Source organism: Micrasema longulum, unplaced genomic scaffold, assembly GCF_059751315.1.
Source record: "Micrasema longulum isolate JH-2025_06_02 unplaced genomic scaffold, ASM5975131v1 h1tg001651l, whole genome shotgun sequence".
In the NCBI taxonomy this organism is placed as follows: domain Eukaryota; kingdom Metazoa; phylum Arthropoda; class Insecta; order Trichoptera; family Brachycentridae; genus Micrasema; species Micrasema longulum.
In genome coordinates, this window is record NW_028278830.1 from 106,182 (window position 1) to 120,751 (window position 14,570).

The 14,570-nt window shown below is 30.1% G+C and overlaps 1 protein-coding gene across 2 annotated transcripts in view; it reads left to right on the forward strand.

The window, feature by feature from the left end:
- Positions 1-14,570, forward strand: part of kon (chondroitin sulfate proteoglycan 4-like protein) — a 35,863-nt gene that overhangs the window by 7,260 nt on the left and 14,033 nt on the right. For both annotated transcript variants that reach the window (XR_015824302.1, XM_088237133.1), the window contains exons 8-13: positions 1,942-2,169; positions 3,147-3,428; positions 4,430-4,621; positions 7,446-7,552; positions 9,040-9,175; positions 10,474-10,649. Coding sequence is in view for 1 of the 2 variants with exons in the window: in XM_088237133.1 (XP_088093259.1) it covers positions 1,942-2,169; positions 3,147-3,428; positions 4,430-4,621; positions 7,446-7,552; positions 9,040-9,175; positions 10,474-10,649 (1,121 nt within the window). In the remaining variant the exon portion in view is untranslated. The remainder of the gene's footprint in view (positions 1-1,941; positions 2,170-3,146; positions 3,429-4,429; positions 4,622-7,445; positions 7,553-9,039; positions 9,176-10,473; positions 10,650-14,570) is intronic.

A 14,570-nucleotide genomic window follows, 5' to 3' on the forward strand; every position in this document is an offset into this window, starting at 1 on the left:
CAGCTTTGAATTTGAATTTTAATAGGGCATTTTTGTAGCGAAAAACAATATTGCTGTCGAACTCATATACACTATGATCAAAATGTTCCAGGAATTTTATTTTAAATTATGTGCGCTTTACCGATTTGAAAAAAAAAATCCTCACGTTGGTAAGTCTTTTCCCGGCACTTTTGTCAAACATGAATGCCATCTGTATAATTAATAGTTGTTTGGCGTCTGTTAACATCAGTCCAGTTTTGCACATCGTCGCATTTGAAAATGGAAGAAATTATTGAATGAGTTTGTTTGAAATTTCTTGTGCTAATGTATTGAAAATGCTACAAAAAGCCTATGGAGACTCTGCTCTCTTGAAAACACAAGCATACGAGTAGTATTCGGTATTCAAAAAAGGTCTCGAAGATGTTGAAGATGCATCGCAAAGTGGACGCTCTTTGACTAAGACAACCGATGAAATTCGAAAAAGTTGAGGAAATCGTGATAAAAAATTATCATGCATGCCTCAGCTGGTGAGCTCAACATCAAAATCAGCACATCACATTGTGGTGGATATTTTGGGCATGAAACGCGTTGCAGCACGACTTGTGCCAAAAGACTCATTCAAAAACAGTTACAAAAGGCAGTGGCCCAGGAGATAATTTCTGAGGTAATAAATGATCCATCCATAATGAAACGCATAATTACTGGTGACGAAACATAGGTTTATGGGCACAAATATGATGTTTTGAACTAGCCAACAATTATCCGAGTGGCGCTATGAAAATTAATTAAAACCGAAGAAAGCGCGTCAAAGTTGATCAATAACCAAGGTTATGCCCACAGTTTTCTTTAATTATCAAAGCGTAGTTCATTATGAGTACATGCCAACGGGTCAAACAGTCAATAAGGAGTATTACTTAGCCGTAATGAGGCATTTGAGAAATGCTGTGTGTAGAAAATGACCGGAATCATGAAAAAACAACTCTTGGATTTTGCAACATTATAACACTCCCCTCTCACAAAGCTCGCACTCTGGCCGACCAACCATAACCAATACCATCCAACAAGCCCCGTATTCTCCGGATATGGCATCCTGTGACTTTTTCCTGTTCTCATAACTTAAATTACCGCTTCGTTGAAAGACATTTTCGAGCATAAATGAAATAAATGAAAATGCGACGAAGGAATTGAAAGCTTTTTCTTCATCGGACTATAAAAATTGTATGGATGAATGGGTTGAGCGTTGGCATATGTGCATCACTTCAGATGGATCCCATTTGAAGGCGATAAAATAAATTTACCTAAAAATTAAAAAAAAAACTTTTTTATTTACAAATTCCTGAAACTTTTGGATCATTTATCATTTGGACCGGATTGTGGTCCTGTATCTAGTGTCGCGGACACATAGATCAGAGGTCCGAGGTTCGAACCCCACTCTCCCACAAGTTGATTACCATTTTCTAATAGTGAATTATTTACAACTCATTGAAACATGAAAAATTTAAATATTTCAGTAAAACAAACAATTTTTTTTATACCAATCATAGTATTAAAATAAATAATTTAAAGCGCTAACTTTATGAGTGACTGTGTAACAATCTATATATTATATGATGATATACAAATATTATGAACTTAATGAAGTTCTCTACATTTCTAGAAATTTTAAATCTACAATATGAATCAAAATATTTCAAATTGGTTTAAACTGCCAATATTGATATTGTTAAATATCTATGTGCTTATTTAAAAGAAAAGTTTGTTTACATGGTTTAAATTAATTATGAAATGTTTGATCCACTTAAATAGCAGATTTACACAATTACAAAAAAATTACATATCTTTGTAACCATAGGAGATATAAGTCTAAGGATTTGCTGTATTTATATTTTGATTTTACCTTCATAAAAAAAAACAGTTTTGCAAAAACTGCAGATTCACAACTTTCTGAATTGAATTTTTCAGGGTTGTATTCGCAGCATTGAAGTAGATGATAAGCTCTTGGGATTGCCATCCGCCGTAGTGACTAGAGGTGTACTGCCTAATTGTGTTTGGTCCTACCCGTGCCAAGATACACCTGCAAATCCTCCTTGCATCGCTCATGCCACCTGTGAACAACATGGTGTTGATCATTTCACATGCCGGTGTGAATCTGCTCTTTGCATCAATCCAGATTATGCCGAGAAATACAAAGTTTGTATATTTTTTTAATTCCCATATCCAATTGCCACACTGTAAAATGTTCACAAAATGACACAGAAAAAATAAATATAATGAACCATTCAAATATTAAGTGAAGTGACGATTCATCTCTTTGTACTTGCTTTAATTCGCTAGAAATTCAGTTTAATAACAAAATAAAAATCCGCATTGACTCGGAAAGTACATTATTTCTAACTGTCGCATTTGTTTGCACACAATTAGAATTAGTAATGTATCTACAAAATATGTGCTTATTCCACATGACATTTTCTCTTTTTCTTAACACTTATTCAGAGTGAACAGATCATCAAACAAAAAACAATATTCCGGCTCTATAACTAAAATATAATTACTTTTCGACCGGCAGAATACGCCTCTTAATATTTAGAGTAAACTTAGGTACATCGGTACTTATATAAAGTCACAGTATTTCATATAAATTTGTTTAAAGATTTGAAGATATGCAATGGGTTGATCAGAAAAGGTATTGAATCAAATTTTTATTTTTGAAAAAAAATATTTACTAGCATTTTAAATCACACACATTTAGTGGCATTTTTCTTAAATTCCAAGTTAATATCCAAAAAATTTATTTACCTAAAATATTTTAGTTCAAATCTTTTTTTATGAAATTTTACATACACATGTTTTTGTTATATTTGATTTAGTTAGTGGCTTTAAGCCACACGTAAAAACAATGTATTCACTAAATGTATGTGTAATTATCAAAATAAAAAACGTGTCGACCGGTTAATGATTTTTGTATGAAATTCCTCGGTGTTTTACCATGTTTAATTTGACTAACTAGCGCTTTCACGTAAGTAGTCATCTTCAGTACGAAAGGGCTCATTGGTGAAATTATATAAAGTAAAACTTAACCGAGGAATTTTATTCATATTTTTGTCAAAATTCTTAACTATGGAGATTCATCAAAAAATATTAACAAAAATCATCGATATTGTCAACAGGTGTTTTCAAAACTAGCCAATCAGTTGGAGTTGATCTCTCTCTATCCTCTGGTGGTACAAGAAGGGGGTGTGGCCCTGATAACTGCCCAGAACATCGACGTTGTATTGGACCACCACAAGTATGGAGTCCGGCCGTCTGGAGTGCTTCTGCATGTTGTGCAGCCACCCCAGTATGGTAGGATCGCCATAGACCTCCAGAGGGCACTCGCCTCCCAAACTGCCATGATCGAGGGGGAAGGCAAGAAACAGGTCTTCACTCTGCTTGATCTCACCAGGGATAAGGTATTTGAAAGGATTTGCAGTGTTTTTTTAGGAGGAATATTTGCATTATAATTATTAAAAGCATTTATTTGTGAAATTTCTAAAGGAAAGTTTAAAATTCCATGGTTGTCATCTGAAAGTCTTAAATAACCGCTATAAAATGCATATCTACTGTCTGTTCATTATTACTAGAATTTCCAAATAAACAAACCAGCCGCGTGATACCTGACACAGACTGGCTCATTTCACACGATCATCCAAATCCACACGGCAAGGTAAAATTAGGATGGATTGACATTTATTATACTCTTTTATATTTATATAAGTTTATTCAGCGGCTACTTTCAGGTAAAAATCTTACGAAAAGAAATCGAGTAGAGATTATTAGGCCTCTCGGTGTACTGGTAATTGCGTTTGCCTGGCATTAAATAAATAAGTATATTTTTAAAAATATTATATTTCAATAAACATCAATCCACTCATGTTGATTTTTGGCATGGTGTGAAATGGGCCAATTATGTGATATCACGCTATATCACGGATCACTAATCCTGAGTGCAATATAAACACGAAATTATATGCCGGTTCAATATACAATATATATGTACTGTAACCAAAATAAACCACAGGAATTCATTCAGGTCTGATAGGGTTAAAAAACTAGAAAAGTATAAATAGGTTTTAAATTGGCGAATTTCATTTCCAAAGCTTATTACCTGCTATCGGCTGGATTAAGTATTTTTATTACATTCTGTTAATTTTTGTGAAGTTGTAAAGCTTAAACCTTTATCGATGTAGGTTCGAATCTAGTAAATTATTTCACATTTTAGGAAACTCACAAAAATAATTTGTAATTTATATATTTCTTCTTTCTATTTGTCTGAGCTGTCATCTTCATCATCATACAGTTCTTGACATCTGTATTTTAAATATAATAATTTATACATTTAAATATTGTTAACAATTTTTTCGTTCTGTATTTTGTATTTTTTTAATTTTTTATTTATTTCTTTATTCTTTAGGTTCGATATGTTCATGATGGATCAGAAAACCACCAAGATCGCTTGGTGTTAGATATGGAGCTCATACCTGATGCTCGCTTCACTCTTCCTAGCTACTTACAGGGGAAAAACACTTTTGTACTCCATGTGAATATAACACCCATAAACGACGCTCCAGTCTTGAACATTCTTCAAGTTTTGAGGATAATCCAGGTTTCATAATATTAAACATTATTTAAAAATATAATTGAGTGAACAGTTTACATAACCAATTGATCTTTTTAAAGCATGTCAAGTTTTAATTTTATTATTTTTATTTTGTAGTGAATTTTAAGTGCATTAATATTGTTTTACATTTGTACTACTAATTTAGAAAAGTCAATTCGATAACAACATAAATATGTATGTACAAACATAATTCACAAACTCATTTTACTTTATAATATGGTTGTAAAATTTATTTAGTACCGAGCGAGCTTTTAATGTTTTATTTGTGAATCTTTATTTTTATTTTATTATTTCAACTAAGCTTATTTTTCATTTGTTAATGATAACAAACATAATAAGCTAGTCGATAAATCATTTGTGTTTTTTTCTTTCTGCAACCATTCCTTTAAAAAAATAATTTAATGTTTTGATGCCCAAACTTGTCCTACATTAAATAAGGAAATTTCTATGTTTTTCAATACACATTTTTTTAAAACTATACAAACTATTTAAAATGTCCAAAAGCTTTAAAAAAATGTTTTGGGAATAACACTTTTTTAATGTTATTCGTATCGGGACATGTTTTTTATTTTGTTAAGTTTGCGACGTAAAACAAATTCAAACTGATCAGTTATTCATATCGGGACATGTTTGTCGGGACAGAACTGACAAAAACTGATGAGAAATTGTCATATAATATGTTTGTTTGATACACATTTCTAACTGTGTTCCTTTAGACACATAATATTATGTAACACTTGAATTTGAATGATGTTTCGCAATACAATAAAAAAATATATTGTTATGTCGAAGAAAACATTTTTAAATTTTAAATTTAAAGATGCACTAAACCTCATTATCTAAAGAACCAAGTCTTGCTACTGCACCGCAGAATCAAGATATTTGTCACTTACATTAACATGTTTATTAAAATTAAATTATCAGAGCATCAACTATTAACAATTTTATGTTGAATAATCTCACAGTATAGCTACATTTAAAACATAATGAAAAATGTCACGTACATGTTTTTTATTTATTCTTCTTATATTCATCTAAAGTTTTATTTATTTCTTTGATTTGTTTTTTAGGATTATTTGAAATTATTGTTTATTAATTATTTTTATTTTTGCTATGTTTCTATTTACCTAGGCATGTTCCAACGACCTATTGAATAACATGTGTGATTATGGCATGCAGGTTATCAAAACTAACTTGAGTTTACAAAGCAGGTACGTTTAACCATACTCAGCTAGTTTAAAAAATACATTAATATGTAGTTATTTTTACTTTACACAATAATAGTCTTGAAAATAAATAGATCTCAGATATCAACTGCATCATAATATTTTTAATTCATGCTAAATCTTTAAACAAATTATGGTGAACTTACTAACACATAATCTTAGTGAATAAAATATTATTTAAAAATCCATGCACACTTTGAACTTATTTTACTTTACTTACAAATATTGTTGTAATAAATTAAAGTAATTTTGAACGTTCAACTTTACAATCTAAACCGATACTGGAAATTAAAAAGTGATCTTGAAATGTTACTACTTATGTAATAATTTTTTTTTACAAATAATAAGTAATTAAAAATAAAAAATCATACAAATATTAATTCCAGGGTAACAGAATTTCTACTTGAGTTTTTCATTAATTTTCAAAGATTTGATAAATCTTTACAATAGATTGTGCTTGTTATATCTTTGACCAGTAATATTTATCATTATAATGTTAATGCTAAAATATCAAAAAATGTAGGTTTAAAAATAAAAAAAAACATGTTTTAAGGGAACAATTTAAGGAGCCCAATATAATTTTACAAAGTAAATTTTTTTTATGTACTGGTTTATTTTCTATGATATTTAATTTTTTCAATCAGGGGGTAATTAATTAAGTAAATTAAAATTTATCAAAACATAAAAAGAATAAGACTACCTTTACATGTCGCTACCCAAAAAAAAATCCAGATTAAATCAATTAATTTTTATATTAGATTAAAAATAATGCAATAAAAAATTGATAGAAAAATGAAAGGAAAATTACGATCATGAATTTAGTTGTCATTATTATCAAAAACATTATGTTATAATAAGATTGTTGGATATATTAAGAGGTTAGGCAGTGTCTGAGAATTTTCATGAATATGTATTTGAACGTTGTTTTTATCACTCTCTCGCAAATGGCTTCCCCCAATACTGTGCAAAAAAGACAACTGCACATCAGACTAATTTTGACTAACTAAGACCGACGTTTCGCTGTCCCGTTTTCTGCACCTCAAAACTGAACCGATTTAGTTGGTTTTTTTTAAGAAAGAGTATCAGAATGAAATTTTCTGTGCCGGTACCTTTTTTGTTTTTCAAAATTATCATATTTGTATACCATACGTCTGAAAACGGCAGATAAAACTGGGCGTTTTTTTGGGTTTTTGAATGCTCCTAGCTTCTATAAGAAATGATTTATGGTAGATATCCATAGTGTGTAAAAAATCACTGCTCCAGTGCCATAATCCAGGGATAAAATACAGGAATTCGTTTGTATGAAGAAAAGTCGTACCCTCTTTCCTCTTAAATATATTATCTCAATTCTTCAATAAAACATTTATTTTCAGTTGTTAAAATGTTTGACTTCCCCTCTTTTGACATATCAGGGTACTGTAAATTGCAGTATTTTTAAAATATGCAAAAATCAAATGGGATAGCAATAATAAAAATATATTTTTAAAAAAGTATGTTAAAGTAAATGCTGAATTGTTTAACTGTGCTTACTTTCCTCAAATATTGACATTTAGTTGATGCATACTAATTAATCCATTTTACAGGGTACACGTGGGGTGATTACCTCTGATATTTTGAAAGCTGAGGATCCTGATACATCATCTGAAGATCTTTTATATACCGTTCTTCCTGGAAAAAATGAACAGATCAGGTATGAGCCATAATTGTATACATAAATTGAAATTGCTTCAAAAGGTTTTTATTTACTAGTAAAAATTTACATGAGTTCACAAAAGTACAAAAATACTTTGGTTGTTAATATCATTGTAATGGTCACTAAACCAGTTCACATAGTTATGTATGAGTTGATAAATATCAAACGCCAGTATGTCCACCCAATTTTTTTTTTACATTTGTTCTACAAAATGTAGTGAAAAAAACATTATCATTTCACTACAACAGTAGAACCCCGTTTTTACGTTTTTCAAAGCAGCAAGAAAAAAATGTGTAAAACTGAGGAAAACGGTTAAGTGAGGAAATGAAAAATGTATGGAAAAAATTGGAATTACATAAAAATAAGATTAATTTGCTACACCATAGTGTACATATACTTCCAGAAAAGCTGTAAAAACGGTGATAATTGGGGATTATTAATATTTTTTTTACTATTATCAATGATTTTACAAATAAAATATATATTTTGTAATGTGTTTTTTATTTGATTTGAAGATAGCACGTTTAAATTATTTTCTGTGTAAATAAAAAATAACCAAAATAAAATTTTGAATTTGCATAAAATAACATACAATATTTTTTTCCCTAAATGTTGGGAAATTTTATTTATACGGTATCACTTTTTTTTCTTCTATGGCATCACTAAAAACAACTGTCATATAGATTGCTGCAAAATTGTTTCACACTTTTATGACAACTTTTTAAACCATCTTTTTTATAACTTTAAATACCTATTTCTATTATAAACTGTTTTAAACATCACAATTTATTGATATTAAAACTTAATTGTTCCTAAACGTTTGTCAATATCATGATTTGTACAAGGCAATATGACGTTTTTGTTCAAATGAAAATTATTACAACATAATTTTGGCTTTTCTGACACATTAAATGAACTCTGAAAATTTTTAAACATATAACCGGGATGTGGAAAAATGTAAAAAACGTTAATTGGGGGGAATATTTGTATGAGAATGTATGAAAGAAAATGGGTCCTGAACATTTCATTGTAAAAAGCGGGAAAATGTAAAAACAAGGTTTTACTGTATTCAAATTAAAACATGTTCTCATTATTTCAGTGAAAACACTGTTAAAAAACTGTTTCAATTCAAAAGCTAGTAGGTTCATATGGACATTGTGGTAGATTGTTGTGGACGTACTGGCGTTTGATATTTATCAACTCAATATGGTCTTACTACACAATTTTCGTATCTTGGTGGTGTGTAGTATTGTTTAATTTTTTGCTGTATATTTATCTTAAAACTGTCCCATTAAGATTTGCAACTTTGGTCACTGGCCAGATGTTATGGATTACTATTTATGCATACAACTTTAATTACCAAATTGTTTTGTTGTCATTGTTCCCTTAAACCATTCCTTTAGTAAATTTTCCCCTTTAGCACGTGGATTAAAAATCCTTGCCTGATTTTGTTATCAGGGATTTAAGCATTTGTTTTTTTCAAGTGGTCATATTGAGATGTCAGGCCAGCCCGTGGATTCCTTTACCCAGCAGGATGTAGATTCTGGACTTATATCCTATGTCCATTTTACTGGGAGTGATAAGGCTTCCAATAAATCATCAGCCCGATTGACATTACAGGTAACCATATGATTAACCCTCTGAAACCTGAATTAAATTTGGCAGTTGTAAAAAACATTTGATAAAAGAGAATTATTTGAAAATTTTTACTGTTTTTTTTTTCTTATAGTTTAGAAATTATTGCTGTTAAACATACCTATATTAGGTTTCAAATAATTACCAGTTGCTAAAATCCGTTTTATTAAATAAAAAATAACAATTATAATGAAAACATTTATAAAAAATACATAAATTCAAACATATTTGGTCACAGGACAGTTGTCATTTAACCTTAAATAATGCAAATAATAACGGATTTAATCAGATGCTTTAACGAGTTGAACTGTCGAGAGTACGTATTGCTAGGGGAAGGTGAGGAAGGAAGATGCTAGGCTAGATTATTAGGGGAAAAATATAACTGCAAAGTAAGTGTTCGTTTGGACATACATATGGTCTCAAAGGGTTAACGTCAATATTTGATAAGGACTTATGCATATACAACTACGCAGAGTCATCTATGGATATTATTACTATTGTCTACAAGACAATAGGGTTTTAAAAACAAGAAAAACCTTTCAATATTCATTCACCGCTCTAATTTTTTTGCCTCCTTTCACAGTAGTGGTAAATTTAACTTTAATGAAATATGTATGTTCTTTATTAATTTAAATATAACGTCGGTGGTACTGCAATACCGCAAATGATTTGCTGAATTAAATTCATTATTGGGACTGAGAGCCGTTAGTTTTTAATTATTGATATTTTTACTCCAAATGATGATACTTTTTCTGATATTTCAGGGCCTCAATTACAGTGGGAAGTTAACAGAGCTATCTTCGACTGTATAAAAAAAACGATATTTGCATATGAAAATGAGTATATTTGCATGAACATTTAAAGTATTTTTGTCGGTAACCTATAATTGATCAAATTTAGAAAAAAAAATGTTATTCAAAAATAAATGTTAGAAAAAAAAAATGGTATGCATATTTTGCTTTTCATACAGAAAACTTAATTTCAATTTGTCAATAAAATTGAAGATAAATGTTAACTTCTCATTGTAATCGGGGCCTAGAGTTATTTTTGGTTAAAATTGTAAGTAATACATTAACAGAGCACTTTTTAGGATCACCTGCCAAAAAAATTGTGTTGATAGCGCGTTGCAGTATCACGGATGATAATATTTTATGTAAATGAAATAATTCTATTAGTTTTCAAGGCATTATGAACTAAATTAATAAACCCCTTTTATGTATTAGCTGTTTTCTTATTTTTGTAACTAATTATTGTTTTTTTTTTTTTGTATTTCTACATAAAAGGTGTCTGATGGGATTGAAACCAGCGGTCCAGCAACATTGCGCATTGTAATAGTCCCTCTACAAGTTCGTCTTGTTAATAATACTGGTCGTACTCTGGTACATAATTCTTATGCAATAATTACACCAGATAATTTGACATTTGCAACTAATTCTGATGACACAACTGTTGAAGTCAGGTATGTTACATTGAACACTTAAGTATATTTGAAATAAAGAAGTGTCAATTGTCCCGCAAACAAAAAATGCAGATAAAGATAGAAAATTATTTATTGAACATCTCATTGTTTTCATTTGTTGATATCTAAAGGAACAGATTTTACATATTATTTTAAAAATAGATATTTATTTCGGTGCACAGTTTAAAAAATAATTTTAATGTTATTCTCACTCCCAAGTTGAGTTGGTCCAAAATTTAAGGTGAAATAATCGAGACTCTTATCCCAATAATTTAAGGTGGGATGATCGAGACTCTTATCCTAATAAAATCTAGTCAATATTATAATTATTATTATCAATTTAATCTGAATATAAATACAAAATGAATAAATATTTTTTCTCCAACCATATATTTTTTTGGTGTGTATGTTTTCTTGCAATGCGAATGTTTAAAAATGTGGTTGGTGTAAATATGAAATACTGTAGGAGACAGAGTGTAAATTGTTGAAGAGAGGGAAAGGAAAATTAAAAAATATTTTATTTCTTGCTTTTATGTGAAAACCAATATTCCTTGTATAATATTTGTTCTAGTGTGTTATACATCGACAAAAAAGTAAATACAATTTATTTTTAATTTTCCCTTACCCTAACAAACAATTAAGACTTTGTTCCTTACAGCTTTTCAAATTTCCGCCAACGATATTGTATTGAGAATGTTTATAGACAACTCAAATTACTTGTATTTGTAATGCGAATTATAAAAGACATGCGTAAGTTAGTTGATGCGAGTGATAAAAACCATTTTTACTGCTGAGTAATTAATGTTAATAAACTATGTTTTTTTAGTTGCGAATAAAAAATATACAAAAAACTTACACATCTTAGGTACCAAATAGAGGCTTGTTTCAAGTTTTATTGTGATTAAACATTAAAATTAGATATGAAATGGAGATAATAATTTTAATGTTTCTCTTCATCAGAGTGATGTTTCAAAGAAAGTAATTCAAATTTTTTAATGAATTTTTCCAATTGATAACTATTAATTCATTTTAATGAAATACTTTTGAACTTAGTTATAACGCTCATAGAAATAGCGAGATCTCAAACATAACGAGGAAACATTAATTAACAAGTAAGTTTATTATTTTCTCCATACATTCACTTTTATAATGACCTACTTCTCAGACATATTAAACAAAAATACTGTCAACATTTGCGCAAAAAAAACTTCAATTATTTCAAACATCATTTTTGAAATAAGAACCTAAGTAATAAAAACCAAACCGACAGATTGACCTATGCCGCTGGACGTCTGAATCGAATTACGTTTATAGTACTATGCAAGTGTCTTAAGTACCTAATTGGTATTTCGACATTGAAAAAGTATCACACATATGTTTGAAATTTCTAAGCTTTCTAAGAAAAAATCTAAGCTTTTTGTGAACTCTGTAAGTATCAGGTACCGGCTCTCGGCACATCATTACAATTTACAACTTCTTTTGTAGTTTATCAATGACATGCTTGTTTGGGAATATTTTTCAGGTTTTTTAATGTTCAATGGTCAATGCATAATAAACATTATGGATGGGTGATGTTGGATCAGTTCTAGAGCAACAAGAGGAAGTGTCTCAATTCGTGAAAAGGGGACAATTATTCATGAAATAAGAGTGGCGTGGAAAATGTTAAAATGTGTGAAAAGTTATATCTATCTTCATCTATTAGTGTCTGCATTATTTATCCTTTTTTTCATAAAATTTAAAAAATCTATGTTCTTTTAAGAACGCCACAGACATGAAAAAATGTAGATGTTTTAAATTTGATGAAAAAAAAGGATTTTCTGAAAAATATGTGTAGAGGAATTCTAGTTATGTATTTTTGTTTGAATTATGACTTTCAGTGTCATGTGACAGATACATTGTGTCCATGTGATGGGTATGATAAAGTCGCAATTGGGATGGAACAATTTATCCCAAAAGGAAATTTTATTCAACCTAAGTTTCCAAAATGGTTTAGCTCTGATTTAAAGACTCTGATTTTGAAAAAGAAAAGGATCCACAAACTTTATAAACAAACTGGGAATCTCAAATTTTATCAACAATTTTCTCAACTAAGAGAACTTGCGAAGTCTGAATCATCCAATTGTTATAGATCATACATCAATGAAACTGAAACAATGTTGTCCATAAATCCCAAAAAGTTTTGGAGTTTTGTTTCTAATAAGCGTTTCAATAACGATCTGCCAATAAGTATGTTTCTTAAAGATAAACACGCATCTAATGGTACCGACATAGCTAATCTTTTTGCAACGCATTTTTCTTCAGTATATGTTAATAATTCTTCCAATGTTAATTCCTTATTTAGCTATACTAATACTGTAGACCTGAATAATTGTGAAGTGTCAGCTGAGGATGTCAGAATCGCTCTAAGTAAACTTGGTAATGGTAAATGTATTGGTCCAGATGGTATTCCTGAAATACTACTATCAAATTGTAAATCTAGTCTTGCCAAGCCTCTGTCTTTACTGTTTAATATGTCTTTAACAACGAGTGTATTTCCTGATATTTGGAAAATTTCTATAATAAGACCGATATTCAAATCTGGTGATAAATCTAACGTAACTAACTATAGACCCATTTCAATGATATCTCCTGTACCTAAACTATTCGAATCAATTATTACAAAAAAAATAACACCTATATTTAAAAATGTGCTGATTGAGGAGCAGCATGGATTTAGGACAGCCAAATCAACGACGACCAATTTGCTTTCTTTTACTGATACTATTTTTACAGCGTTCGAGAATAATCTTCAAGCTGATGTACTGTATACAGACTTCTCCAAGGCCTTTGACAAAGTTGATCACAACATTTTATGTGCTAAACTTCGTGCTGTAGGCATTAGAGATCCCTTTTTATCGTTTTTAAAATCCTACCTCTCACATAGAAAACAAAGTGTAAAAATCAATAACTTCATATCAAATAGCTTCCTAGTAACTTCTGGTGTACCACAGGGTGCCCACTTGGCCCCTCTTCTATTTAATCTGTTTGTTAATGATGCTGCTAATGTTTTTTCTTTTACAAAATTCTGGCTTTTTGCTGACGATAACAAGATACTTAAGCTAATTAAAAATATTGATGACTGTGTCAGACTCCAAGAAGACATAAATGCATTTCATACTTGGTGCAAAACTAATAACATGGAACTTAACATCGATAAATGCAAAATTATTTCATACCATAAATGTAAACATCCTTTTATTTTTGATTATAAACTTAATGGCCAAGTTCTTTCGATTGTCACCTCTATAAGAGATCTTGGAGTGATCCTAGATAATAAACTAACTTTTCTGGAACACTTTGATAATATAGTAAACAGATCCTTAAAAATTTTAGGCTTTATTAATAGAACTACGTCTGATTTCCAAAGTATGCTTACACTTAAAACACTTTATTGCTCTTTAGTTCGCCCTATTCTTGAATATGCATCTGTAATCTGGTCCCCTCATTATGCTGTTCATATCAAGCGCCTTGAATCAGTTCAACATCGTTTTATAAGAAAAATTGCATGGAAGATGGGATTGGAAAGAGGAGACTATTCATATTCTGATATGGAGAGGTTTTTAAGCATATCAAGTCTTGAAAAACGCAGATGCATTGCAGATATAATCTGCATGTATAAAATTATGAACTGTCTCATTGATGCCCCTGAAATTTTGCAAAAGATTCTTTTTAACGTTCCCACCCGTAGACTAAGAAATAATGAAATGCTTTTCCTCGGTCACTACAGGACCAATTATGGTGCACAGTCGCCTTTGCCCAGAATGATCAGGCGGGTGAACGATCATCGAGATCTTGATTATTATGGTGTAAGGATGTCTTTCTTTACAAATCAGCTAAAGAATCTGTATAGTTAGCCTATGCTTTTTACTTAATCTAAAAAAT